The sequence below is a fragment of the Crocodylus siamensis genome, chromosome 2, assembly GCF_052110815.1.
Source record: "Crocodylus siamensis isolate JL-2025a chromosome 2, ASM5211081v1, whole genome shotgun sequence".
In the NCBI taxonomy this organism is placed as follows: domain Eukaryota; kingdom Metazoa; phylum Chordata; order Crocodylia; family Crocodylidae; genus Crocodylus; species Crocodylus siamensis.
In genome coordinates this window covers 57149522-57176876 of record NC_143396.1, presented here as the reverse complement: position 1 = coordinate 57176876, position 27355 = coordinate 57149522, and the positions used below count along the sequence as shown (strand labels likewise).

General features: G+C 40.3%; 1 protein-coding gene across 1 annotated transcript in view; it reads left to right on the top strand.

The window, feature by feature from the left end:
* KDR (kinase insert domain receptor) overlaps nucleotides 1–26607 on the top strand; it is a 38034-nt gene extending 11427 nt beyond the window's left edge. The window contains exons 12-30 of the mRNA XM_090035942.1: nucleotides 511–619; nucleotides 1470–1814; nucleotides 2663–2809; nucleotides 3448–3579; nucleotides 6618–6724; nucleotides 7126–7261; nucleotides 7639–7743; nucleotides 8404–8517; nucleotides 9709–9797; nucleotides 11796–11952; nucleotides 12968–13068; nucleotides 14529–14651; nucleotides 14807–14918; nucleotides 15325–15424; nucleotides 15534–15639; nucleotides 20795–20946; nucleotides 24144–24240; nucleotides 24357–24454; nucleotides 25032–26607. Coding sequence (XP_089892068.1) covers nucleotides 511–619; nucleotides 1470–1814; nucleotides 2663–2809; nucleotides 3448–3579; nucleotides 6618–6724; nucleotides 7126–7261; nucleotides 7639–7743; nucleotides 8404–8517; nucleotides 9709–9797; nucleotides 11796–11952; nucleotides 12968–13068; nucleotides 14529–14651; nucleotides 14807–14918; nucleotides 15325–15424; nucleotides 15534–15639; nucleotides 20795–20946; nucleotides 24144–24240; nucleotides 24357–24454; nucleotides 25032–25248 — 2547 coding nt within the window. The 3' untranslated portion in view covers nucleotides 25249–26607. The remainder of the gene's footprint in view (nucleotides 1–510; nucleotides 620–1469; nucleotides 1815–2662; nucleotides 2810–3447; nucleotides 3580–6617; nucleotides 6725–7125; nucleotides 7262–7638; nucleotides 7744–8403; nucleotides 8518–9708; nucleotides 9798–11795; nucleotides 11953–12967; nucleotides 13069–14528; nucleotides 14652–14806; nucleotides 14919–15324; nucleotides 15425–15533; nucleotides 15640–20794; nucleotides 20947–24143; nucleotides 24241–24356; nucleotides 24455–25031) is intronic.
* Nucleotides 26608–27355: the final 748 nt, after the last annotated feature.

Sequence of the window (27355 nt, the reverse complement as noted above, 5' to 3'; positions counted from 1 at the left end):
TAATTACAGCGCATTAAGCTTAGTAGCTGTAATAACAGGTACTAACTTAATGCATTGTTATGGGTGCTATTGCACAGTAGCGCCAGCACGCATCTTTTAGGTGATGCTAATGCACAATAGACTAATTCTACTGCATATTAGCATGGCTGTTGCCATGACATGCTAATGTGCAGTAGAATTAGTCTACTGTGCTTCTAGCATCTCACATAGATGTGCTCTCAAATACATAAACAGAAATCTACATTTTAGAATGGACACCCCCCCCCCCCCAAAAAAAAATCTGATTCTTTCTTTTGGTTTCTTTTGTTTTGTGAAAATGTAGCCATCAATACTATGTTTCATAAACCCCAATATGAACTGGGTACCAAGAACATCATTAATTTGTATTATGTGAAAATTTTCATGCAGGTAGGATAGCTATCTAGAAATGCACCCAAAAGTTTTCGGTCTATCTCCCTTATGTACTTTGGCACTGATATTGTATGAAATATCTCGGTTATTCTCTTGCAGACTGTAAGCACCCTTGTGATTCAAGCAGCAAATGTGTCAGCTTTGTACAGGTGCATGGCTACTAACAAAGCTGGAGTGGGTGAAAGGGTAATCTCCTTTCATGTTAGCAGTAAGTATAACTTGTGGATTGCATAAATAGTTAATTAACACTCTCTGCTTCACTATTGACAGTAGGTTCACCACATTATAGCCTGATCCACTTCAAGGTATTTCCCACTGAATATTAAACTTAGCTTTTAAATAACCAACATTTAGTTTGTGAATAGTTAAAGTAGTAGTGGTGTGTGACTGGATAAATCCAATGGTGTTAGAAGGGCATGAAACTAGTGTCAAATGAATTGGAATTGAGCTGTATGCGTACAACTGGTTTTTGCCAATCAGACAATTATAGGTATATGAAAAAAGAGAAAAAATATATTGCTATGAATTTAGAAATGATCTAAGTACTGTGCATGTGCAAGTCCCTGCACGTATGTGTCAGAATAAAATACTATATGACAAAATGCCTAGATTTTTGAAACTGGGTGACTTCTAGCTTTTCAGGACCTTTGAAAATCAACTAACTTCTATATGCCTACATATGGATTTAGAAGCATTTAAATGTGAGGTTTTTTTAATTGAGCCATAAAAAGCCAGATAATTAAATATGAATAAACACACATCCATATGATACAGTTGATAAAAGGCTGCATAGGGATTCTACATAGGCCTTTCTTGGTTATTCAATAGGAATATTGCTCATGATATGGTGGGGGGGGGGGAAGTGAATAATGGGACTGATTCTCCAGTGCCTTTGAGTCATTCTTATCTGTGTGAAGAGGGTGGAAGGCTCTGTAGAATCATAGCCAGTAAATTAGTGAATGAAAGTTTTCAAAATGACTCTTTCAGTTTAATATTAAATGAAAAGGACTTCCTTGACAGAACAGGTGTATTTTTAATAAGAAATTTTTAATTTGCAGGAGGTCTTGAACTTAATTTTCAACCTAGACACCAACTCACAGAGAGGGATAATATGTCCTTGCAGTGCACTGCAGACAAATTCACTTTTGAAAATTTAACCTGGTACAAACTCCGCACTCATACCTCACGAACTCCTGCTGGAGGCTTACCAATGCCAGTGTGCAAGAACCTGGATGCTCTCCTGAAGCTGAATACCACGGTTTCAAATAGCAATGGTGAAAATGTGACCATAGAGCTCATCTTCCTTAACATTTCTCTTCAAGATAGAGGGGATTATGTTTGCATAGCCCAGGACAAAAAGACCAAAACACGACACTGTCTTGTCAAGCACCTTACTGTTCAAGGTATGAACCCGTTTATGAAAACCACAGTACATTATTAAAAATGCATAGTAGTATAAACCTGTGGGAGCCTGAGGGTCTAACATTTGACTGATCTAAAACTGTACTCAGTTAAAGGTTAGTGTACAGGGCTTGTGGGGGAAAAATGTAATTGTCATGCACACAATTCAAATATGAGGTTTAATGTAGAGACATAGCTGTACAAAATAACGTCTTGAAAGCTTTGTGTTTTTTCACTGCAAAGCACCTACATACAGAGCTGTAACAGAGCTTTTATGCTCCGGGCAGTGAAGATGGCTGGACTGGGGGTCACAGCAGTAACAGTGGCCAGCAATCTTGAATCTGTGGTGCCCTGCTTGCCCAACCTTACTGCCTTCATCTATATATGCTTATGCTGGTGGTGATGATAATGAGGATGCTTTGTTTGACTGAACTTTGGTTTGAAACTGTAGCAACAAATTGTAATAAAAATAGGCCAGGATTAGACCCCCTAAAATACAAGTGGTTGCTTGGTTTTAGGTGCAGAGTGCTAATTGACCGACTTGATCCAAAAACAAAAACCTTGCTGTGGGGCCTTGCAATCCTGGCTGATATTGATCTCAACTGAAGAAAGTACTTATATATATGTTTGTGTTTAGGCCCTTTTTCATGGGCTGTCCTGACCCAGCATTATCACACCTCTTGTAGTGGGAGTGGAAATGGAGACAAGGGGGGAGGCAGCTTTAGCCAATTCCTTCCTCCTCAGCTACCTGGGACTCTTTGCATCATCACATCTAAAACAGGGGACTTCCCTGGTGTTACAAGAAAAGTATTCTTAAATCTGTGTTTGTATTTTATTTTCATGCAATCAGAGCCTATGGCACCCACGTTGGTAGGGAATCTTGAGAATCAAACAACAAATATTGGTGAAACCATAGAAGTCTCCTGCACGGCGAATGGAATTCCTCCTCCGAACATCACTTGGTTCAAAAACAATGATTCCCTTGTTGGAGACTCTGGTGAGGAAACACTTCCTTGTTAATCTCTTGTGTATTTTTTTCACAAAACTTTCAGTAGTGTTCAAGTGCAAATTAGATGCCAAATGTGTCTCTAACAAAACATTTTATTCGGAGTGGGGTAAAAGTTTTCAACTGAAGCTTTTTTTTAGTGAAAATTGCTGGTAAAGCTGTATTGAAATGTTTTGCAAATGAATTTTGATTTTGGCCAAATTGTTTGTTTGGAGGAAAAAAACCACATGAAAAATTTAAACATTTTTTTTACTAGAATGATTTATTTCTAATTTTTAAAAATAAGTTAATTTTAAAAGTTTTTCTGATTCTAAAATATTTTTAAAAAAATTAAATAATTGCTTGAACTTAAAGCAAAATTTCTGTTAAAATTTTGGTCTGCCAACATTTTATTTTTAACGACAAGTATAGCCATTTTTGTCCTTTTTATTTAATTAATTAATTAAATTAATTAATTAATTAATTAATTTTTTTGACTAGCCACTGGACTCAATTAGAGCTGAGTAAATAACAAAATGTGTGTATACTTATTTATGCGAAGGTATAGAACAGGGATAACTATTGATTTCTTAGCAATGGGCTGAATCCGAGGCATAAAGCAGAATTAAGAACCATTAATTTTTTTTCAGGTATTGTTTTAAAAGATGGGAACAAAACTCTAACCATCCGTCGAGTAAGGAAAGAAGATGGAGGTCTCTACACCTGCCTTGCCTGCAATGTCCTTGGATGCAAGACGGCAGTAACTTATTTTGCAGTAGAAGGTCAGTATAGGTTTGCTTCTGTTAACTATTTGTGCATGAAATTGTAACTGATAAAAGAAAAAGAACCCTATGCATAATATCCAGATCGAGGTTCGCTAAATATACTACTACTGCCTTGCTGAACATGCAAAATGATGCAAAAAAGAATGACATTCATATATGAATAAAGATTTAAGGGAATTAGGCTTAGATTAGATGGAGGTCATACCAGCCTGGCAGTCTAGTAATATCAGTTCTTGAGGGTGATGTTTTGCTTTATATAAAATCACAGATTTTTTTAAAATATGCTAAAGAAGTCTCTAGCCTTTATGGTTTCAGATGGACCCTTGATAATATAGCTTGATTATCCACAAATGCAGTGATTATATGCCTGAATCCGTGCCTGTGACATACCTCATTTGTATCTCCACTCTGTGTTCAGTGATACTGTTTAATATTATTGACATTTAAATTATATCACTGTTGTTGAGGCATTAAAGAAAGCTTAAGGAGTTTCAAGTACAATCTGCTGTGAGTGTTATCCCATCTTGGTGACAAAAATGATGGTGTTTTGGGGGAAGCACTTTCCTTTGCCCCATCAGTCCTGTGTAGGTGAAAGGTGTCGGAAGGAAAGGAGAGAGACTGGGAGACACTTAGGCTAGGGACAGACATTATACACAAACCGGTTTAAGTGATCCGCAACTGGTTTAAATCTGTAACAGAACAGATGTTCAGTGTATGTAAACCAGTTTGAAAATAGTTGAAACCGGTTTGAGATAAGTCTGGCACTACATTTAACCAGATTTAACTGATTTGGGTCAAACCAGTTTATGCAATGTCTGTCTCAGACCCCTTGCTGGTTTAAGACAAACTGGACTCCCCCAGCATCCCAGCACATTCTCTGGCCTGGGCTCCCTGCTCCACAGCAGAGCTGGCCTTTGCTCCCTGGCTGGAGATCAGCAGAGACTGCAGGCATCTGCCTGGCTTCCTCCTGCTTCCTGCTCCTCTCCCCACTCCGTGCTGAATAGGGATTGCCCTGTCCCCTCTGCCTTACACAGACATGTCTTAGCATTAGCTAGTAGACCACATGCTGGCTACTGTCCCTGCTGTGGCAGACAGGAAAAAGGCAAAATCAACAGGCAGCTGGTAATGTCCCTCTGTTTTCTTGATGGGGTGATAAACACTGTTATCAGTTCCCTGCTGGGCTGGTCAGAAGGCAGGGGGAACAGAAATGTGCCTGCATTTCTGGGATGTCTGTACAGTTACAAACTGATTCAGCCTAATCAGGTTAAACTAACCTGCAAGATTAAATCAATTCAGGCTCAGGTTTTTTGAATGTCTGTCCCTAGCCCCAAGCTCTATCAGTAAATGTTCAATCTGTAGTGTTCAGAAGTACATGTAAGCTCTTTGGCATCCAAATACCACCACTGGCATGAGGCCAGGCAACTTCTCCCTGACTCCCATGGCTGCTGCTGCTCCTTCTGCCACCTGGAAACTTTGAGAGTGCCACCACGTTTTTCACCCATTTCGAATTCTAGTCTTTAGGCAACAAATGTACCAAGTCCTTCAGCATATGATTACCTTTATCCACATACCTGAGTCCTAATGAAGGCAGTAGGTGTTAAACATATACTTATACATTAGTATATGTTTATGTGCTTTGCTGATTGCCTTACTGATGAAAGTGACTGTAAGGTCTTTGCTGAACTAAGAGCTTTCTGCTGGGTTTAGTGGATTAGAACTACTTCTTGTGGTAGACACCGTGCCCCAGTTACTAAAGTTTGCAAGACTGGTTCTTTGATTATTCAAATCCAGCGCTGCTTTTTCTGAATGCAAAAGCTGAACCAAATGCTGATACATGATCATGCTAAATTTTAGACAAATTAGAATCCATTTGACCTTTCCATTGAGGAAAAAAATTGGTCAGAAGCTCCTTGACTATTTATAGAAATCTACTAAATACTTCAAGAACACTTGTCTCCTAATTCAAGGTGATAAGTCATATTAGACTTGAGCTAATGATATTTTGTTGTTCTCATAATTCCTGTTGTAATATTAAAGGTGCTGGGTAGCATATTTTTGTTGGACAGAAATGATGTATAAATAAACTTAATGTAAATGCCTGATTTCAGCTCATGTAATAAAAATAACTCTTTGGAGTATGATCTGATAGCTTTGTGAAACATGGAAGCATGTTTATGATGCATTGTTTCATGCTAAGGAATTTATGTTGCTGCCCATCATGGGCTGTACAGTGGAAAAAAACAGTGTGCTATTGTGTGGGAGAAGCTATGCCGTAAGGGCTAAATTGCACAGGAACGCACTTTAAGAAATGAGGATTGCGTTATCAGATGTGCAAGTGGTACTGTGTTTATTCCTTTTATCCTGGAATAAGGATCCCTCAAATACATCCTTCCTATTTGACATGCTCTCTCAGCTAGTATTGCAGGAACTACATCCTAACGTTCCAATTTTAGTCAGTAAAGACATGTAGAGTCATTTCATGATAGGAAAGGACATCTTTACAACTTTTTCAATTTTGGCATGATGCATTTTCTTTGAATCTTCTTTGTAGAAAGGTAATTGTCTTTGTGTTTTAAAAATGTTCATTTTGGGATATTTAGAATACCAGTTACTTTTAAACTGGTATTGCTGTCTTGAAATTCTGCTCTTGGTTATACACTGTTGCATAACTGTGTTTCTTAGAAACAAACTTGATATCAGTGAAGTTGCATAGCTGTAACTAACATTTTACACCAATTTGTTGGATTCATAAAGCTTATGAGAAAACAGTGGACCAAGTCTTTGCTAAGTTTTTGCATGGACAATGCCATTTCTTACTAACTTTAGTGGCATTGCATGGTGTGTTAATCAGCATAGATCTTGGTCCAGCACTCCAACGTGCTAGACAGGGGTTTTGTCTTGTCGTAATTGGCTTGTTACATGTTGTGCTTTTAAAATGAATCTTCAGAACAAAGAACTCTATTTAGTGCTTTGGCTAATGACCTAAACCAATAAGCTGTCAGCTATCAATGAAATCTTCATTTATTTCTTCCCAGGCGCTGAAGAGAAAACAAATCTGGAGCTCATTATCCTGGTTGGCACTGCAGTGATTGCCATGTTTTTCTGGTTGCTTCTTGTAATCATCCTCCGGACTGTTAAGCGGGTAACAAAATCATTCGCTGACTGTCCTATTGGCACTGGTCTTGCATGACAAATGAAAGTTGACTAGAGTTCATTTGTGTTGTTTCTTTCCATTGTTCTTATATCAACAGTCACATATTTTTCTCTCAGTGGCATAACAGTGTTGCCTGGAACTGAGGGTGCAGAATTTTTGGCTTAATTGAACAGGCACTTGGAGGAAAAAATGCTTAAACTGTTTTGATTATTAAAAGGGTATTTAATTAATGAGAATCCATGTTTATGTTTTTGATTGCATGGGGGCGGGGAATACAAGTTTACGTTTCTCTGAAACTTGAAAAAACTGAGAAGTGATAATTTTGTAAACAGCACTGTTCTAGCCAGGAAATATTATCAATTCCAGTCACATAAAACTATGTTTTCTAGGCTAATGAAGGCGAACTGAAGACTGGCTACTTGTCAATCATTATGGATCCCGATGAAGTCCCTTTAGATGAACACTGTGAACGCTTGCCCTATGATGCCAGCAAATGGGAATTTCCTAGAGACCGATTAAAGCTAGGTATGTTTCCACTGCACTAAAATGACATCACTGGGGCTTTAATGCACAGCATATATTGTATATAGGGGCTGAAGAAAGGAAACATTGCAGGTGGTACCCTGGTGGGATTCTGGGTAACATGCATACAGTTGCGAGAACACACTGGAGTAAATTAGTTCACTTCTGTGGGCCAAGAGATGCCAGGATTGTGGCCTCATCTGACTCAACTGTGCAAAAACAGCTAGTTTGATAATCACTGTTGTGCATCCTCCCCCCAGCCTCCATGCACATGCAAGGTCCATTCATATTCACATTGACTAAATTAGTTAAAATTAGCCTGGATTTTTTTATCCATTACTTTGACAGTAAGTCCAAATCTGCACACCTTCCTTTACTAGGTAAACCTCTTGGACGTGGAGCATTTGGGCAAGTCATAGAAGCAAATGCATTTGGAATTGACAAAACTGCTACCTGCAGGACTGTTGCAGTCAAAATGCTTAAAGGTACAAAGGAAGATTTAAATCCATTGTGGAAAAGATGTAGTGTATTTGTAATTGCCAGTCTTCTGTCTAGGAATCAGGAAGCTGGGGTGGGACAAGCGGAATCTGTCTTCCTCGATTGTGTGGTGGGCTGTCCTGGCTCAACCCCTTCCCTATCTCCCCTCTTTCATAGACCAGTCAAATACCACACCAATGGTGTTCGAGTGCCTTGGGCACTGAAACTCCATTAAAGCACGTGGCACAGTAGCTATGCCTGTGCTTTTGGTGACTGAATGCTTGATGGATTCAGACTACTATGCCAGATAGGAGGCTAGTGACTGCTTTAAAAGATTGCATAGAACAAAGGAGCTACTACTATAGTAGTATAGATAATTTGTCTGTCCTGTCAGATGTTTTACCTTTGGCAATGGTTGAGGAATGTTGTTTCAAAACAAAGCAAAACCAACTCTCTAATGCATTTCTCTGGCTGTCCGGTGTGGAAGAATGTACGTCTCAACAGTCCCATGAGAACAGTTTGTATTGGCACCCTGAAGCATTTCTGGCCTAGGTTAACCTGCAAATACATTTACCAAATGTTCAAAAATATTAAATCATATACTTAGCATAGGGAAAATCCTTTATTTCTCTGGTGCTGTTCAGCCCCATAACTTCTTGTCTTTACAGAGGGGGCTACACACAGTGAACACAGGGCACTTATGTCAGAGCTCAAGATCCTCATTCATATTGGTCATCATCTCAATGTTGTGAATTTGCTTGGTGCCTGCACAAAACCAGGAGGTGAGCAATAGATGGAGAAGTTTTGGTACTTTTATTTTAGTGGTTGAAGTTACCATATAAATTCAGAGAAGCCATTTCTGATTAGTGGAGAATCAATAACAAGTTTTTGACTCTTCACTATAATTATTCCAGGGCTATTCATTTTGAGTAGAGACTTAATGAAATTGTGGCCAAAGTGCAATGTGTGGCATCTCCTCTTATCTTGCAGTTTCCCCTGCACAGCCCCCACTGCTGATGGGAGGGTGGGGAGAGGGCTGCTGCTTGCTCTGATTGTTGGGGAGGTGAAAACTGCTGGTTTAACTATGGCGCCATTTTTGCCTTCTGGCCAGTCAGCAGCAAGCAGCAGGGCCACCAGCACCCCTCAGCCAATCACCAGTGGGAAGCAAAAACTGCACTATATTTAAAGCCATGGGTTTCACCTCCCTGCCAGTCATGAGCAAGTGTGATGAGTGGTGGGGCCCCTCCACCAATTAGTAGCAAGAAGACACATGGGGGAAACTGCAAATTTGAAGGAGCTGCTGTACCGTGCACTTCTGCTGCAATTTTGGTAGGTCCCTAATTATGGGGGTCTATAGACTGAGTGCCTGGATGATGGGATGGAAACTCAGCAGCCCTGTTCCGTTTCCAGCCTTATCACTGAACTCTTATGTCACCTTGGGACTGAATACAACATTTGGGCATCTTAAATTACATAATTGGGGTTACATATTGTTTTAAACATGCAGGCTTCTGTATGCAAAAAATGTATAAAAATAATGTGGTTATGTTTTGTACATAATACTTTACTCTAGTGGCTAATTCATATTACAGTGCATACTGCTATCAATTTGGATTTCTTAATGGGTATCCTATGTGCAAAATAATTCACTGTGCATGGTAGTCAAGGTATTTGTGCAGGTAAATAGAAACACAACATTTCTTACATGTTTTCAAAATGAGGTCTCTGTTGTTGAAAGTTTAGTGCAAACTAATGATTCCTTCTATCCAACAGAAGTTGATCAAAAAAGAAGTTCATTATTGTTTGACTTTAAGTAGATTTTTACTGAATATATTGTAGACATTTTTAATAAAATCCTTTGGAAAAATGGCAGACTGCTTTTTAAAAACAACAGATATTTCTAGCTTTATGTTATGTTTTAGGGTGGACTAGAAAATAACTGCCCTTAAATAATTGCTTCATGTTTTATACAGGCCCACTGATGGTGATTGTGGAATACTGCAAATTTGGAAATTTGTCAGCTTATTTAAAGAGCAAGAGAAGCGAATTTATTCCTTACAAGGTACAGACTGCTGCTAGTGTCAAGAGTAAGAGTATAGGCTAAGGAGTGACTAAATTTAAATTCTAAAAGCTCTTTTCTAAGTGGAAAGTGTGCTGGGAATTCTAGGGGACACTAGTAATAGTGATATTTGGGTCTTATAATAGAAATCAGAGATGGCAAAAGACATTACAGTCCATCTCCCTGCCTGTACAATGTAGTTAGTTTGTTGTTGTTGGCTTTAAATATGCAGAAACAAAGCTTGCACTGTTTCCCTTGGCAGCCTATTCTACCTTTGGCCATATCTGTCAGGAAGATTTTCCTGATAATCAGCCTGAATTTTTTTCCTTTCTTATTTCCTTTGCACTGTTCTCAGGTAAACTACCCATACCCACTTAAATAACTGCACTCCATGCATGGTGTATACACCACTCAAAAAACTTTACATAGTCATGTCCTATTGTAATAGCATATATCATATATTTTCATTGTTAAACTAGACTACACATAGTGGGCACTTTTCATCTTTCTTCATAAATCAAGTCGGCCAGCCAATTCATGTCACCCTTTTTATCTTCAAAACTTTTTGAAAAAGACTTAACTACCTAGATGAGATCCCAGCTTTACAAACAGGGAACTGGAGGGAGAGGGGCAAAAACCAGCATTCCCATACTGGGATATATGGGCCTCTGTGGGAACTGGGGTTGTTCATTGCCTTTGAATGTCAGGCCATTTATAAAAGTCGTGAGTGTACATGATTTTGGTACTTAATACTGAGCATTATGACTGAGGAGTCTTCCTCAGAGCCCAGAGAAATCCAGTGTCAGCGGGATTTTAAGACTGTGGAAATGGGAAGTATTTGTGTGCAGGGGGGATAAACAGTGATCTGCTCTGTCTGGTTACTGTAGAGAAAGAGAAGAGAATGAAGACAAGAGATGAATGTGAGGAGGGTGTTGAACATTGCAAATTAAACAGTGGGGATTATGAGAACCAATGGGGTTTGGAAAGTCGTGCTCTTTGGCAATGACTATTGCAAAACTGAAGCAGGAGACAATGGATTTTTAGGGAAGATAGTCTGTTGGCTCTGTAAATCAGGTGCTGGAAGGGATCAGCCCAGGTTGAAGTACAGCAGGGAGGACTTTTATAGAAGGACTAAATGAAAGGGGATTGGAGTGAAGAGACTGAACAGAGTGAGGGGAGAATTTCTAAAATAGTGCATCTACACAAGATGTTTACTGTGGAGTTGCCTAATTAGCTCTGTGGTAAACATCTCAGTGTCTGTGCACACAGCACTGTTAGGCCACAGGAAACTAATAAACTTTGCAGCAGGTTAGTACTTGTAAATACAAGTCCTGCCCTGCTGCAGAGGCTTTTTTTTGTATTGAGCAACACATGTGTAGATGTTGACCTGGATGGCTGGGACACAAGGGTACTTCAGTGCAGGGGGCTGCCTGCTGGCTAGCACCACACTGGAGCACCTTCATCCTCCAGAGCCAGCCCCTACACAGCATGTTGAGCCATGTCAGAGCAGTCCCAGGCTGGCAGGCTGACCTGCTGGGCCCACTGCCAGTTGGGACTGCTCCAGCATGACTTGCCATGGTCCCGGACACACGTTTAAACACGGTATGCAATAAAATCTGGTGTGATATGTGCTGGAGTTTATTGCTTTGTATTAATATGTACTTGTAGATGTGCCCAGTATGTGCATGCTAGTCCAGCAAGTTGTGGAGTGTAATGACACAGCAAAAGGCTGGGCAAAGTCTGTCTCCCGCAGCAGCCTGTTTGTAACATCAGATACTTATGAGCTCTGCCTTGCTTCTTTGCAACTAAATGTGTGAAGACTGCAGTGGGTAGCTGCTGTATCCGGGTGGAGGGAAGTTAGGAGCCTACTTAGTGCCTTCTGCATGGCTCTTTCTCTCTACTCTGGCTCTCAGTGAGGCCTTGCTTTACGCAGTGTGAAATGTCACTTCCTGTTTAAAAAGTCTTGAAAAAACTCGGATTTGTTTTCTCCCCGCTTAATAGGCTAAAAGTGCCAGATTCAGGCAGGGAAAAGAAAACTATGTTGGTGACCTCCCAGCAGACTTGAAGTGCCGCCTCAATAGCATTGCAAGCAGCCAAAGCTCAGCCAGTTCAGGGTTTGTGGAGGAGAGATCACTCAGTGATGTGGAGGAAGAAGAAGGTAAGATATATATCCTCATTTGGTTTTGGATAATTGTTCTTTTGTAGGACTTGCCTTAGGACATGGTAAAGCAGGGCTGAATCAAGCTGGAAGCTTGATTTGCAGCAGATCAGGTTGAACAAAACTCTAATTTGAGGACCACTGTAATTTAGAATCCCTTTCTCTTCAGTGTAGCCTAGGGTAACTTCAGAGTTTCCAAGGATTATATTTCTAATACATTTGTCTTGAATTCCCATGAGCTTATATTGGAATTGGGCAGTTAGAACCCCAGACATCACAATGACAGTTTAGAGATGTGTGTGTGCACGTGTATTTTGAGAGTGCCAGCGTGTTATGAAAACACCAGCTGAATTTCACATGAGTTTTTTGCCAGAACTTAACTAACTATGAAATTCCATCTACTGCTCTGCTTATTGATTTGTTCCCCTGTCCCCGGAACAGATATCAGAGATGGACAGCCTAGACTAAGGCTGTCTTCATTTCCTTTAATATAGGCTCTTTAAACATTTTCTTAGTGGTTGTTTCAGGAATATGCTCTGGCTCCTAGGAATTAGGTTTCTAAATACCTTTGGGATCCGGGCTTGAGTATGCATGGTTATGGATTTTTTTTCAGATTGCTAGAGGATGAGATTAAATTAATTACTCCCCCATGTAGCAGTTTGTTTATCATCCATGAAAATATTTCCCTTGACCTCTTATCCCCTAATGAGCACTGGATGGGATCTCTCTATTGCACCACTTCTTGTTCATCTCTTGGGATAGCTACACAACTTTCCGTTTCCTGTGTGTGCTGCTTTTTGCCATTCACTCAGCTCCTGTAAATGCTGGAAATGAGAAAGCAAGCAAGGCTGGAATCTGAATCTGTATTTTTTGCCCAGCAGTGTAAAATGCGAACTTTACCACAGGGCTATACAGTGTGAACTGGAGGTTTATAGTATCGTATACAAAAGAAAATATCTCAAGGCAAAATCAGACGTGGAGAACAAGTTTGACTGGTGTCATTATTTCGTTACAGCAACTTCTGAAGATCTCTGCAAGAACTCTCTGACATTAGAGGACCTTATCTGTTATAGTTTTCAGGTGGCCAGAGGGATGGAGTTCTTGGCTTCACGCAAAGTAAGAAACCTCTCAGGAAAATGGCATTTTAAATATAAGTAATCACTGTAGGAAATGATTAGCAGTTTTTTATACAGAAGCAATGTGTTCATCTTTGGACTGGCAACCATCCACATCACTTTTTTGATTGCTCTAAAATGTATCTGAGTAGTTAATATTACAAAGCAAAACAGTCCATGCAAAGTACTTTTATTGACTGGAATGTTAGCAATTTGTGTAAAGTTCAATGGTCACCAATTCATAGAAGAATGATTTAAGTGGTCCAGGGGAATGTTTTATGAAGAAAGTTGAAAAGAACTAGGGACCATTTCACGGAATATGGTGCCAAGCTAGAGTAGATGGACTTTGCTCTGAAGAAATCTCTCTATAGCTCATTGTAAATGTTGGAAACTCCCATGTGGGACACTGCAAATAAATGAATGCAGATACAGTAGTGTAAATATCTCCTTGATGGATCTCTTCCTGGCCTATGACACAATGGAAGTGCAACATTTCCATTGCATTCTGGGCTTTTGTAGGTGCCCTGTTAGGATTTGGCCCTGTGTGTTTATAATTTGGCCAAATAATGGATAAACATTAGGAAATATTTTTGCTAACAATGCCTCAGGAAGAAAGAGGCATTTTGCTTTATTTTGGAAGTGGTAGGATAAAAAAACAAAAAAAAATTAGATAAAATGGAAGAGAAAAGTTAGGCTAGAGATATGCCCTAATGGTGGGATCTGTTAGAATACAAAATCAGCTCTCTGAGGAAGACTTCAGTTTTTCTGCATGAGTCCTTAAACATGCATGTCCTTAAAAATATATTGCATTGAACAATCCTGTACATAGAACCTGCTGGGCAATGTGCATATAGGTGTTATGTGTCCCTTCTCTGTGTCTGAATCATGAAGGATGTGAGATTAACATTTTCAGCTACAGAGTCTAGCTTTCTATATCAAGCTATAGAGGCTTGAATGCTTGGCTTGTAGGTTTCTAGTGTGTAGTCTATGATGATAGGTCTTAAAAGTAAGAGGATGGAGATTTCCAGCTCTAATTGATTCCAGTAGAGAATAATTTTAACATGAGATAGTAGAGCATTTTAAACCTATGTGTGTATTAAAAAGAGCAGCCTCTCACAGGCATGATGGGAAGCATGGATTTGATGAAAATGAATGTATACCTGGGGTAATTATATCCTAACCTGTTTTATGTCACTTTTTGGCTAATTAACTACCTAAATTAAAAAGCCCTTCTCATTGCACAGATGTGTTTAAACTTGTCTCAGAAAGATTTTTGTCCTCAAATCATTTACAATAATGAAAAAAGCCCTTAAAATCAGTAACTGATTCTGGGATTTATTTTGCTTAATAGGGTTCAAGCAGTAACTGGCCTTTGAGGGTGAGGTCAACACAGACGAGAAATAGAACAACTTCTGGACTAGACAACAGCCAACCTATAAACTTATTTTCTTCTCTTTGTAGTGCATCCATAGGGACCTGGCGGCTCGCAACATCCTCTTATCGGACAATAATGTGGTCAAAATCTGTGACTTTGGCTTGGCACGAGACATTTACAAAGATCCAGATTATGTCAGAAAAGGAGATGTAAGTTTCATGGACTAATTGGAACCATTTAATTTGAAGCAGTACTAATTATTCTAGTCTTTATCCCAACATTCATTCTTTTCAGAATCACAGAATGTTTTCCTACCCTTGTCTTTTTTTTATTAAAGTTTAATTGTATTTACCAATGCTTTCAGGCCAGACTACCCTTAAAATGGATGGCACCAGAAACCATTTTTGACAGAGTGTATACCATTCAGAGTGATGTATGGTCCTTTGGGGTTCTGCTGTGGGAAATATTTTCATTGGGTAAGTCCTTTATTATCGGTATGCTGAACCTTCTTCAAATGTGACCAATAGAACCAGTTCAAGAATCAGTAAAATATGTTTGCAGGATGTTGTAGAAATGTTTGACATTCTGAAATTTCAGAACTGCAAGGGAATACATATTTTCAGGGTTTCTTTTTCCCCATCAAAAAAAAAAATAAAATCAACATTCAGGAACAGACATCTGAAGTGGATTTTCATATAATTTACGTAGGGCATTGTGTGCATAATTTTTACAAACGGTGACTGCATGCAATCTAGGTGATTGAATATGCAAATAATGTATATCTAATTGATGATTTGTTCATGCAATAGCAGTCATTTCATGACCAACGTAGTTGAATGATAGTAAGGCCAAGAATTTTAAGTGCCGCTGTTGTCCTCTTAGGAGCGTCACCTTATCCTGGTGTGAAAATTGATGAAGATTTTTGTAGAAGACTGAAAGAGGGAACAAGAATGAGAGCACCAGATTATACAACCCCAGAAATGTAAGAATTGGAAGCTAGGTAGATACACCTTAAAGAAGTAGCAATCTTTTGAAATAGCAGAATCTGCTGTCCTCATTGCCCTGATATTGTCATGGTCTTATCCCTCAAGGTACCAGACAATGCTGGACTGCTGGCATGGTGATCCTAAGCAAAGACCAACATTTTCTGAGTTAGTGGAACACCTGGGAAACTTACTACAAGCAAATGTTCACCGGGTATGTGAAAAATGCTCTTTTTCTTGTTAAAATATGGCTGGATACTTTCCTTCCTGCATGGAATCCTGTAAACAGAGCATTGACTTGTATAACATTTTGTTGGGCCTTCATTTATCACATTGTCACCCTGAGTTGAAGCAAATAATAGAAATCATGGTTCACAGAGGTCTGTGGTAAATGTACTCTAGGTCTTTTTACTGCTCTTTGCCAGTGTGCCTGTTTTACTCTGCATCTGGGTCACTGAAGACCAGGAATCCTGGTTTTCTCCATTTAAAAATAGCAAATTTTTCTGATATTTTTTTTTTTTAACGCAAATTTTGTAATTAAGACCCCAAAATTTGTGTTTTTTTCATGATTAAAATGAAACAACACTCCATCTAATCTAGCTATCTATTAGGGCTGTGCGAAGCTTTGGTCCCCGATTCGATTCTGCCCAATTCAGTGGCCGAATCTCCGAATCCAAATCAAACTGGAATACCTTTAATCTCTCCGAATTGAATTGCAACCTTCCAAATCAGTTCGGACATAGAGACACCCTTAAATGTTTTTTCTACATATCTCTAGGTAGCAGGGCCTTGTGAGTGCTGCAATGCTGGGCTGGATGGAGTGTCCCACAGCAGTATGGTGGGGCTCCTCAGCGTGCTTGGCAGCAGACCTGGAAGTGGACCAGAAGCACTTCCAGCCCTCTGACAGAGAGCCCCCTCACGCCTCTCTGTGTTGGTGACTGGTGTCTCCTGGGTCTGTGGCGGCACCCGGGGTCCCCCTGTGGCCAATTGCTGAGCTGGGGGGTGGTGGGCCCTGGTGTGCTTCCCTGCAGACCTGGAAGTGGACTGGAAGTACTTCTGGTCCGCTTCTGAGTTTGCTGCTGAGCACATGGAGGGGCCTCTTACCCTGTGAGATGCTCCATGCACACTAGCATTGCAGCAATCATGAGCCATGCCTGGTACCTCAAGGTATATAGAAAAAACTTTTAAAGCTGTGTCTATAGCTGAATCGGTGTCAAACCTTCAGATTCGGATTTGGCCAAATCGAATCGGGGCAGTGATCGAAATCAACTAATCAAATCTGACCCTGATTCAGGCCAAATCCAAATTTGAATTGAATAGGGCCCACTTTCCGCACCCCTACTATGTATCGATAGAGCTGTGTGTGTGTATGTATAGAGGTATCAATTGAACACAATGTTTTATTGATATATTTACAATTTTAAAGCAGTTTGGAAGCCTACCAGTGCCTCACTATAATAAAAGAAATTCTAAATACCTTTAAATTTTGGGATTTGATTTTTGGGTTTATCATGAAAAATTAGAGGTCTCTTTGCCCCCTTTGCCCATCAGAGGGCACACACGCATGCACCCTTAGTGGCACTGAACAGCTCTGATATGCCGGTGCCCTGCCTATGCCATATTTCCCCTCACTTTCACCCACAGCTCCCCTGGCCCTGCCAGGGCTATGTGGCCAGGGGCACAGTTCCACATTCCCCTGCCCCCCCACAGCAGTGCCCGAGTCCCAGCTGCCGCCTGTGGGTCCAAGTGGGGAGCAGAGCAGAGCCTGGCTCCCCCTCCCCCATGGCTGGGATGCTTAGAGTGGATCATGGGGCAGGGTGGAGGGGCATGGATGCAGGTTGCCTACTGCAGGCTCAGGGCTTCCTACCTTGCTGACCTCCTCATGGGGCCTCCACAGCCCAGTGGGTAGCACCCAGCATGGCAGGGTAGAGTGGGATGGGGAAGCTTGGTGCTGCCACCAGGAACTCCATGCTGCCATGATGAGGTGCCCCCTGCCCACCCAGTAGCAGCATGGGGCGCAACCCTATGCCACCACTGCTGCTGCTGGCAGGCAGGCAGGCAGGGGGTGCCTCATCATAGCAGCATGGGGCTCCGGGTGGCAGCACAGAGCTTCCCTGCCCTGCTGTACCCTGCCATGCTGAGTTTTGCCCACTGGGCCATGGAGGCCCCAGGGGGAGGTCAGCAGAGTGGGGAGCCCCATGCCCATGGCAGGCAGCCTGCATCTGCCCCTGCCCCACATACAAATCTGGGTGGCCCTGCACCCCAGGAGTGCATGCAGAGGTGGGGAGCCAGCCCCCCTGCCACCCTCCCGACGAGCCACCTGCAACTCCGTCCCTCACTGTACCCAGACCCTGCCAGCTGCTTGTGACCCTGGGCCCCAAGCCCCAGGCACCACCCTGGCTGAGCAGCAGCCCCAGCCCCGCACAACTCCCTCCCTCCCTGTGGGGGGCCTCAATCCCTCCTTTCTCCCCTTCCCCCCCCCCAGACTTACCTGTGGGCAGCTGCGGGAGCTGCTTTCCAGGCTGTCTGGTGGTTATGTGCATGTGTGTGTGCACCTATGCACATGGCACCCCCTGCCTGACCACTGCCTGACTGCTCCCCCAAGCCTCTTGCAGGCTAGAACTCTGCCAGCCTGCAAAGGGAAACCTACCCTTTCCTATGTTTTTTCTCCATTAAAGAAGAAAATCTGGGTTTTTCTCCTTAAAAAGATAAAATCCAGTTTTATTGCATTTTTCTGTAGTGAACAGAAAACGTGGATCGCTGCTAAACGCACTCCAGTGGTTGAGAGTTGTATGCAATTCCTTGCCTCACCACAAGCTGCCTGTTACACTGTACACAAGTTACTTAGGCCCAGATCTACAAAAGAATTTTTGAAGCAAAATTTCACTTATTGCTGTGGGACATGGGAAACTAAGTAGGAGTTACTCGTCTAAATACCTTTTGCAAATTTGGGGTGTAATATCTCTCACTCTGTATTCCATCTGTAAAATGAGGATAATGACATATCCCTATTTCACAGCAGTGAAATGACCGTAAGGACATTATCCTAGTTACTTAACACTTGGCTGTCTTTAAAGGGGCAATATAATTAGCAAGGATAGATAGACTCTTATTTCTGTGGCTGTTCTGCATTTGCTTCATTTCTACATGCGTGCAGTCATAGGCATACCCCAAACTATGAGATGTAAGCTTAAACTCTTTACACACAGCTTGCCCTTAGATATGTATATATGTTGTTCCCATTGAAATTAATGGGAATTTCCCTAAGGTAGATTTTGACTACTTAATATTACTCTATTTTATGTATGACCAATTTCAGAACAAGAAGGTAAATTTGTTTCCTAGCATAAAGGTCTTTTGAATTTCATACGATGTACATTCTGTGCATACTTGCTCAGTCAAATATGTTTGACTGTTGACTATCACCATCCAGATGGAGGACTGTGGTACTGTTATAGAAGAGAAATATATTGTGTTCTGTAACCAAGGAGTAATTAAATCTTTATATGTAATCAAGATTACGTGCAATTTGGGTAAAAGCAGGCTAATTTAAAGTGATGAGGCTAAATGCTATCTTCACTTACACGTGAGTAACTACAGACAGAATTTGGCCAGTGGTAATAAGTTTTACTTGTTAGGTACACTGCACAAGGAGATCCTTGACAGTTCAGATGTGCATTCAATTTTTCTATCCAAATGAAGAAGGAGTGCATCAACCTTTTCTGGTTTCAGTCTCATTTCCATAGATAAAATATTATGCATAAAAATCTCAATACATCCGTCTAAGGATCTGAACCTTTGAATCATGTTTACCAGACTATCCTTAGCCTCTAGAACTGACAATATAAACACATTTCTCTGTTTAAAGGTCCAGTCCTATGCAGAACTGTACAGCTCTTTGGTGGTGTTCAATTCTCATTTAATATAATGGGAAATGATGGAGCTTAAACCTTTGTGGATGTGATTTGAGTCTTAACTGCTTGAACTAGTGTTTCATATAGAGAAGATGTGAAATGTACTATAACAAATATCTATTATTAGCAACATATGTGGGCAAATATTGGTAGCATGCATTGTGTAGACCAGGAGCACTCAACCTTCAGCCTGTGAGCCAAATCCAACCCATGGAGCCATGGAATCTGGTGCAGGGGGATCTCCATGGGTTAGAAAATTTGTTATTGGGGAGCAGTAGAAGCTCTGCATGGGCAGATCCTAGGCCAGTGGGATCAGGGCCAGGCCTGCACCTGGCACATTTGGAACAAGCAGGTCTCATCCCCTCCCACCACCCTGCACATCTGGATCAGGGATGGGATGCTCTGCGCTCCCTCCCACACCTTCCATGTGTCCTGACTGGGGTCAGGTTGCTCCTCACCCCTCTGTGCATCCAGACTGGGGCTACTCCATGTCCATTGCCCCCACCCCCCCGCTTCTGGATCAGGGCCAAGCCACTTCCTGCTCCTCCTGGATCAGGGTCAGGCTGTGCACCCCACTGCAGCCAGATCAGGCTCCTGCCACTCTGGCTCTGTGTACTCTATTGAGCACACCAGTTTCATCCAGCCTGAAGATGGACCTGGCACCGCCTATCCGGCTTGGGGTGAAAAAGTTGGGCACCACTGGTTTAGACTAATAGACTGCTTACAAGCTAAGCAGTAACTACAGATGCATATATATTTCTCTGGTAATTAATCTAAAATTAAATCTTGAAAGAAGAAATTATTATAATCCTTTAGGCTACTTTAAAAATGCATTTGTTTTTCATGTGCTCTAACTGGTTTGATGCTCTATTTTTGCCTGCAATGAGTTTTTCATTAATTTTTCTCCATTAATCAGGTGATTAATTTTTTGCCATTAATCAGTGCTTTAAAATCAACATCTGGAAATTCAGTGACTGTTATTAGCTTGCAAGTATGTGGTCCCTATACAACTTGGTAAAAATCCTTATTATCACTAATATCAGTTTAGAATATTTTACCAATGATTTTTGTGTGTGTGTGTAAATCTGATCTACTTTTAGCTGTCTGTTACATGTTTACCCAAGTCATGCAGACTGGTCAATTTCACTTTGGTTTTGGTTATTTTCTTATTTCGTGCTCTGAAGCAGTATTTTGTTTTGTTTTCAATCATTGAAAGAAGCTACATTTTTAAACTGAAATAAAAACATGTAATTAGATATTAGCTTCTGTTTTAGTACTGAAAAATCTGAGTCTTGTGTCTAAATGTTGCAATGTTTCTTTAAGTTGGTAACATTTCATACATTATCAGCATATGTCATTCTGCTTTATAGTTCAGTGAAATAGCTTTGCTTTTATAACAATTCAGACACAGAGTGCCTGCGACAGTTATCTCTGATCTTGTTCTGTGTTCCACAGGATGGTAAAGACTACATTGTCCTTCCTCTGTCAGTATCACTGAACATGGAAGAGGATTCTGGACTCTCTTTGCCAACCTCACCTGTTTCCTGTAGGGAGGAAGAGGAAGTGTGTGATCCTAAATTCCATTATGACAGCACAGCAGGAACTAGGTATTTTATAGGGTTAACATCCTTTTGGGGCCTCTAGACAATTTTGTTCAAGTTGGGGGAGAGAAAATGAAAGGAAGAGACTTCAGCTTCTGTAGTCCATATTTAATTCTGTCTGTAGGATAAGAATAAATGTAATCTCTATAAGAGAACATGCAAAATCTAATTCCTTTTAGTTATGAACTGTTCAGCAATAATGTTAATGTATTTTCTCTCTCTCCTTTCAAGAACTCCTCCTCTCGTCCAAAAAGTACAATAGTATTAATAGGTAGCTTGTATAGGCTAGTTATATCTAGTCATTCTTCCTAGTTTTTTTTTTTTTAGGTTCTTATACCATATGCTACTTGTACCATAATGATAATGACTCTGTCGCTACAATGGTAGTGAATCTATCACTACATCTTTCATCCTTAACAAGAACCTTACACCAGTCTCCTAATATTTCTACTGACAATATAGAAAAGCTGATATTTCAGTTTTGGATTGATAGCAAAGAGAAGTTGAGTTAAGTTGTTGTTGTTTACTAGGTCCCTTTTAAAGGGACCACGAGCAACTGGAGTTTGTGAAAAGGCATCTGAGGGGGTGCTGCTCAAAGAGACAGTGGACAATATGAAACATGGCTTAGATACAGCTTTCTGCTCCTGGTGACAAGAGTTTTGCAGCTGACAAGGCAAACTAGGAACTTAACAAACATGAAGTTGAGAAGGCTGAAATGTTCAATGTCTTATTTTTTTTGTCTCCAGAAATTGTGGCTTACCAAAATTTAATATGAACAACAAGAGGGTAATCAAGAATAGGGAAAGAGTAGGTTAAAAAATATTTAGATAAGTTGGATTTTTTCAAGTCAAGAGGGCCTTATTTAATGAACCAACTGAAGTAGTTTCTGAACCAGATATAGTTGTTTTCAAGAATTGTGGAGGACAGATGACAACTGAAGAAGGGCAGACATAATGCCTATCCTATAAAAAAGGGGAAGTGGGGAAGGAGGGCTAGGGGAGATACTGTGATCAATCTGCTTAACTCTAATACATGGGAATATACTAGAATGAAAGATAAACAGTCAGCGTAAGCAACTGGAATAAATTATTCCAAAAAAAGCTTAGTTACCTTCTTTGGAAGGATAACTAATTTAATAGATAAAATATGAAATGTGTTATCTTAACTTTAGTAGGGTTTTTGACACAGTCTTAAGTAACGTTTTCAAAAGTAAATGAGGAAAATAGTCTGGATGAAATTGCTAGAAAGGTAATGCACAACTACAGCTCGTTGAAAAACTGTGCTCAATGGTTTGCTGTCCAATTGTAGGTCCTAGCAAGTGGAGTTCCACAGGGATCTGTTTTCAGTCTGATTCTAGTTACTTTATTAATTAATTGGATAATGAAAGGGAGAAGAATGCTTAATACACTTGAGAGTGACACTAAGCTGGGAGGAGTTGTGTAAGTATTTTGGAAGATAGGATCAGAATTCAACATGATCTTGATAAACTGGAGAAGCAGTCTAAAAACAACAAAATGAAATTTGGCTCTTGCAAGTGCAAAGTACTTCTCTTAGGGAAACAGAAATTAAATTCCCAAATATGAAATGGGAATAAGCAGCTGGGCATTAGAACTGCAGGAAAGGATCTGAGGGTTATAGTGAACTTTGGACTGAATATGTCAACAATATGATGCTGTTGCAAACAAGAAAAATGTCACACTGAAATGTATCAACAATTATGTTGTATATAAAGAGATGGGTGGAAATTGTTCTGATCTGCTTGGCACTGGTGGGGCCTCAGCTGGAATGCTGCATTTGGTGCTAGGCACTACACTTCATGAAAGATATCAATGAGCTGAGCCCAGAGGGGAGCAAGGATGACAAGAGGTTTAAAAAACATGACCTGAGAAGAAAGCGTGAAAGAATTGTTTGTTTATTCTAAAGAGAGGAGACAGAGCGGACATGAGAACAGTCTTAAAATATGTAAAGGATTGTTTATAAAGAAGCTGATGGCTAATTATTCTCCTTGTCCACCAGGGGTAGGTAAATGGTTTGATTCCCAGCGTGGGAACATAGGTTAGATATTAGAAAAACATTTGTCGCTAGAATGATATTTAAGCATTGGGCCAGATTTGCCTAGTAAAGTTATAGATTCCCCATTCTAGGAGGTTTTTAAGAACAGGTTGGGCAACTTAACTGTTGGGTATGATCTGTGTATAAATGATCCTGCTGCAGAACCAGGAAATAGATTAGATGACATCCTGAGGTTCCCTCCCACCCTTCATTTCTATGGGGCATGTCTGTATGACACAAGCTAGCTGTATTGTTCCCGAAAGGCTCAAGACACATTAGCTCAGCCTTCTGACCAGGCTAATGAACACTGCCAAGAAGTACATTAGTTTGCATGGAGAGTTGGACTAATGTGGCTATACAGCTTCTGGTACATGACCTAGCTTGTTTATGACTGACTTAAGTATCTCTACATGGCAATACTTTTGCCTCAGTGATTTCACCATTTGAATAGACAGATTGGCACCACTTTTCCATTTAAATGGAGGTGTAAAAGCAGTTACCTCCAAGGTCTTAGCCCATGCTGTTGCAACTCCTGCATCTGTCAACTCCACTTTTAGGTAGGTTAATCTAGAAACAAAGCACATACTATTTTCCCAGAGAGAAGGAACTCTGAGGTTGCTGCTGGATTGATAAGCTATTGCTGTTTTCTTGTAATTTTGGTTACTGAACTTCTGCTCAGAACCTTCTTTAGGAGAAGAGCCTCAGGAAAGGCAAGATGTGGAGCATATGGTCCTAAACTCCCACAGTTTAAGAGGAGGCAGATTGCTGAGTTTGCTGTTGTTGTCTGAAGTCCAGCTTGGGGTCTCAGAAGTACAGTCCAAAGAAAGAGACTTATGATTGTGATCCAGGCTCCTCTGTTTATTATACTTCTAAGTGAAGTTTGCAGGAAATGAAACCTCCAGCATAACTAAGAAAAGGAGGTTGTTGGTTTTTAAAAGAGATTTCTTAGAATTTGCTTGGGGATCAAGGTTTCCAGCAGCAGTAGGTCAGAAACAGGCCACTTTCTGGCCAGTTTCCCCTTTTCAATAAATGCATATTTTGAGGTTTGCATGATGTGTTATGTTTGCTGTGGAAAGATGAAGGTTTCTGATCTCTTAGGTATGATCTGCAGCCAAATAACCTCACACATGCATACCATTTTTCTCTTTCAGTCAGTATCGACAAGGTAGTAAAAGAAAAAGTCGACCTGTAAGCGTGAAAACCTTTGAAGATGTCCCATTAGTACCCACAGTACAAGTTATTCAGGAGGTAGGTCTGTCTGTCCTTTCTCTTGTTTTTTTACAACCTTTTATATTTCTTGTGCTCCTTTTCCATGCTTATGTGTGGTTCTGTCTGATCAGTTACATCTCTTTGGCTCTTTAAAGGACAATCAGACCGACAGTGGTATGGTTCTTGCATCTGAAGAACTGAAGACACTAGAAGGCAGAGCTAAACAAACAGGCCCTGAAACGCTTCCCTTTAGGTATGGTTCATGCTGCCTGTGTGATGCACTAAGCTTTTCAGATGTGGATGTACATGCTCACTGGAACCATGAAGAGAGATGCTGAGCTAGTGCTGCACATACTAGTTTCAGAACCAGAAGCAGCAAAGGCATTTTAGCATGGTAGTTTACAGTAATTCTAGATACTGAGCTATCTTGAAAGACAGAAGCTTCACCCAGAGTGATCTCACTGTCACATTAAAACATAAGCAAAAATAACCAATGCATGCTGTCTGTATCTTATAACACATCGCATGTTTCTTTTTTATGACATCTGTATGCTCTTCTAAGGAGCTTTGTAGAATAATATCAATTTGTATAGGCAGAAGAATGGACCACTTACAGAATACTTACATGTCCTAGGGAACATAATGTGGGGGGTGGGGAAGGGATCTCATATAATACACCTCTAAAAGAGTTTTAAGCCATTATCATGAAGAAGCAGAATGCTATAGTTTAATTCTGAAATGGAAAACAGCCATCTACACAAGTTACCTACCTACTGATGGCCTCCAAACTCTCAGAACTTATTTCAGTTCTGTTTGCGTTTCTCTTGCAGTGCTCTGGTACCCAGTAAAAGTAACGAATCTGTTATGTCTGAAGCCTCCAACCCAACAAGTGGCTATCAGTCAGGATACCATTCTGATGACATGGACCCTGCAGCTTACTCTAGTGAAGAAACAGAACTCTTGAGCATCAAGGAGGACACCTCACAAGTGTGCTGCCTACAGACGCTTCCCTATGACACTGGTGTTTCACTCAACTCGCCTCCCTAAAACAAAATGAACAGCAGCAGAGATTCCCATGGAACGTTCCTTTATTTCCCAAGCTAGTGGTGTTCAGGTTTTATGTGTAGAACATATACATTCACAAAATTAACAAAATACACATTTATCTGAAACTGCTTTCATAAGAAGGACACGAGGCTATCGTAGTAAACTGCAGTGACAGGCCAGGAGACGCATCTTCAGAAGACATTGGCGAAAAAGAGCTATCACAGTCACGAGCACGTCTCTGATTGCAATATGAGTCTTCTGGGCTTTAGGACCCAGATGAAAAGTATATTGACACTGAGTGTCCATCCAGTAGCATCAAGAATACAGCCAGTGGGACAGTGTTCACAAAGGCACTTTGTGTTTCCAGTTTTACAAAATGAAGGGCCAGCCCTGCCTTTTTGTGTTCCCCTTGTGGCTGGGCTACAGGAAGGAAACAACACCACAGTGGGTTCTTGTCTCAGAATTGTCCTTTACTCACCTCTGGTAAGGAGGGACCTTCAGATTAATGATTGGCCTTTATGGCTAAACACAGCCCGGGATAAATATAGAACTGGTTGGGTGTCCCTCTCCTTGACGGAGAATACATTTGCTGTGTGAGACCTGATGCCCTGTGTTTCTTTGGATAAGATTTTTCCTAAGTGAAATTGGTTAATATGCACCCAATCCAAAGCTAGATAAAGCAAATTCTGGTTTTCCTATGGACTTTCATCAACATTGTATCAGGCTGTCTGACTGGCAGTAATCAGAGTAGAAGTTACTATAGTGTTTTAGTGATCTTTACCAGGTTATCTTTTAACCCTCACTTTTCTCCCTAAAAGAAAGGCCAAATGCTTTTGCTCCTAAACTTAGTACAGTTTTTGTTTACAGCAGCAGGGAACATCGCCCATAAACTCTTGAGTCTTGTGACTTGTTACATGGCAGCTCAAATTTTCTAGGAGTGATGATATTTTAATTTCTTAATTGTTGGACAAGTTCCTACCTGTGCTCTTGTAGCCCCAAGTTCTGGTGACAAACACAATATGTGCTACAAGATTTTGTAACTGTAAAGTTATTTCTACTGAGTTTCTTTTTGTATTTTTATTTTTATTTTTTTAAATTTGTGGTTTTGTTATTTGGTTTTTACCATAATGTCAAATGCGGGAACCATGAATCTAAGAGAATGGCACATACAATATTTATAGCCTCTTTATGTAGAAATAAATGTAATATATTAAAATATAAATATATATATATTATATAATGATCATTGTAGTCTTTATGTTTGTATCAGTGTTAAATAGCATTATAAGGGTCACAAAGTATTTTTATAGTGGAAGTATTTCACTTTATTAAAGAATCAAAAAATATAAACCACAAGGGGACTTTTGAGTATATCTCTCTCCTTTTACAGTAATCAGGTTCTTATACTCTGTCTGTCACCAGGTGCAATTTAGCTTTAATCCTGGTGAACAAATCGTATGCAATATGAACCTATGTTGTACTACAAGTGAAAGTAGAATATACTTTTGTCTGTATGCCTAGTTATTTATGCCCTGCATTGCCAAGACACCTGAATACTATCCCAATGCTAGTAAACGTTGTTGATGGTACTGATTTGAAAAAAGATCATTCAGGGAAATTGATATTGGAACAACTTATTAGCATATACTGAGTGTCCTGTGGAAATGCCTTTTCACAATAAGAAATGAAATATTTTGTTTATTTTTACTTTATCGTTGCACCTGGGAGAGGATATGTCATATAATCCATTTGTCTTCCCCACTGCCCCATTCAAACTTGCTCTCTCTTGCTTTCTGCATCTGGAATATTAATGCCCATTCTTGCACACTCCTAGGCTCCTCCTTCAAACCTATCCCTAAAATTTACCTTTTCTTACACTCTTTTCCATCACTGACTATGTTTCTGTAACATCTGCTATTCATCTTGTGTAAAATTTAAAGAGGCATGGGACATGCTGGAGAGGATATCAGGAATCCCCAATATCCTGACACTTCATGCTAAAAAAAAATCTGTTGTTAGGAATAATCAGATCTCAAGTCCACTTCTAAGTACGGGTTTGGGATGAGACCTTTATGGGACTGATTAGCCCATACCTACCTACAGTTGT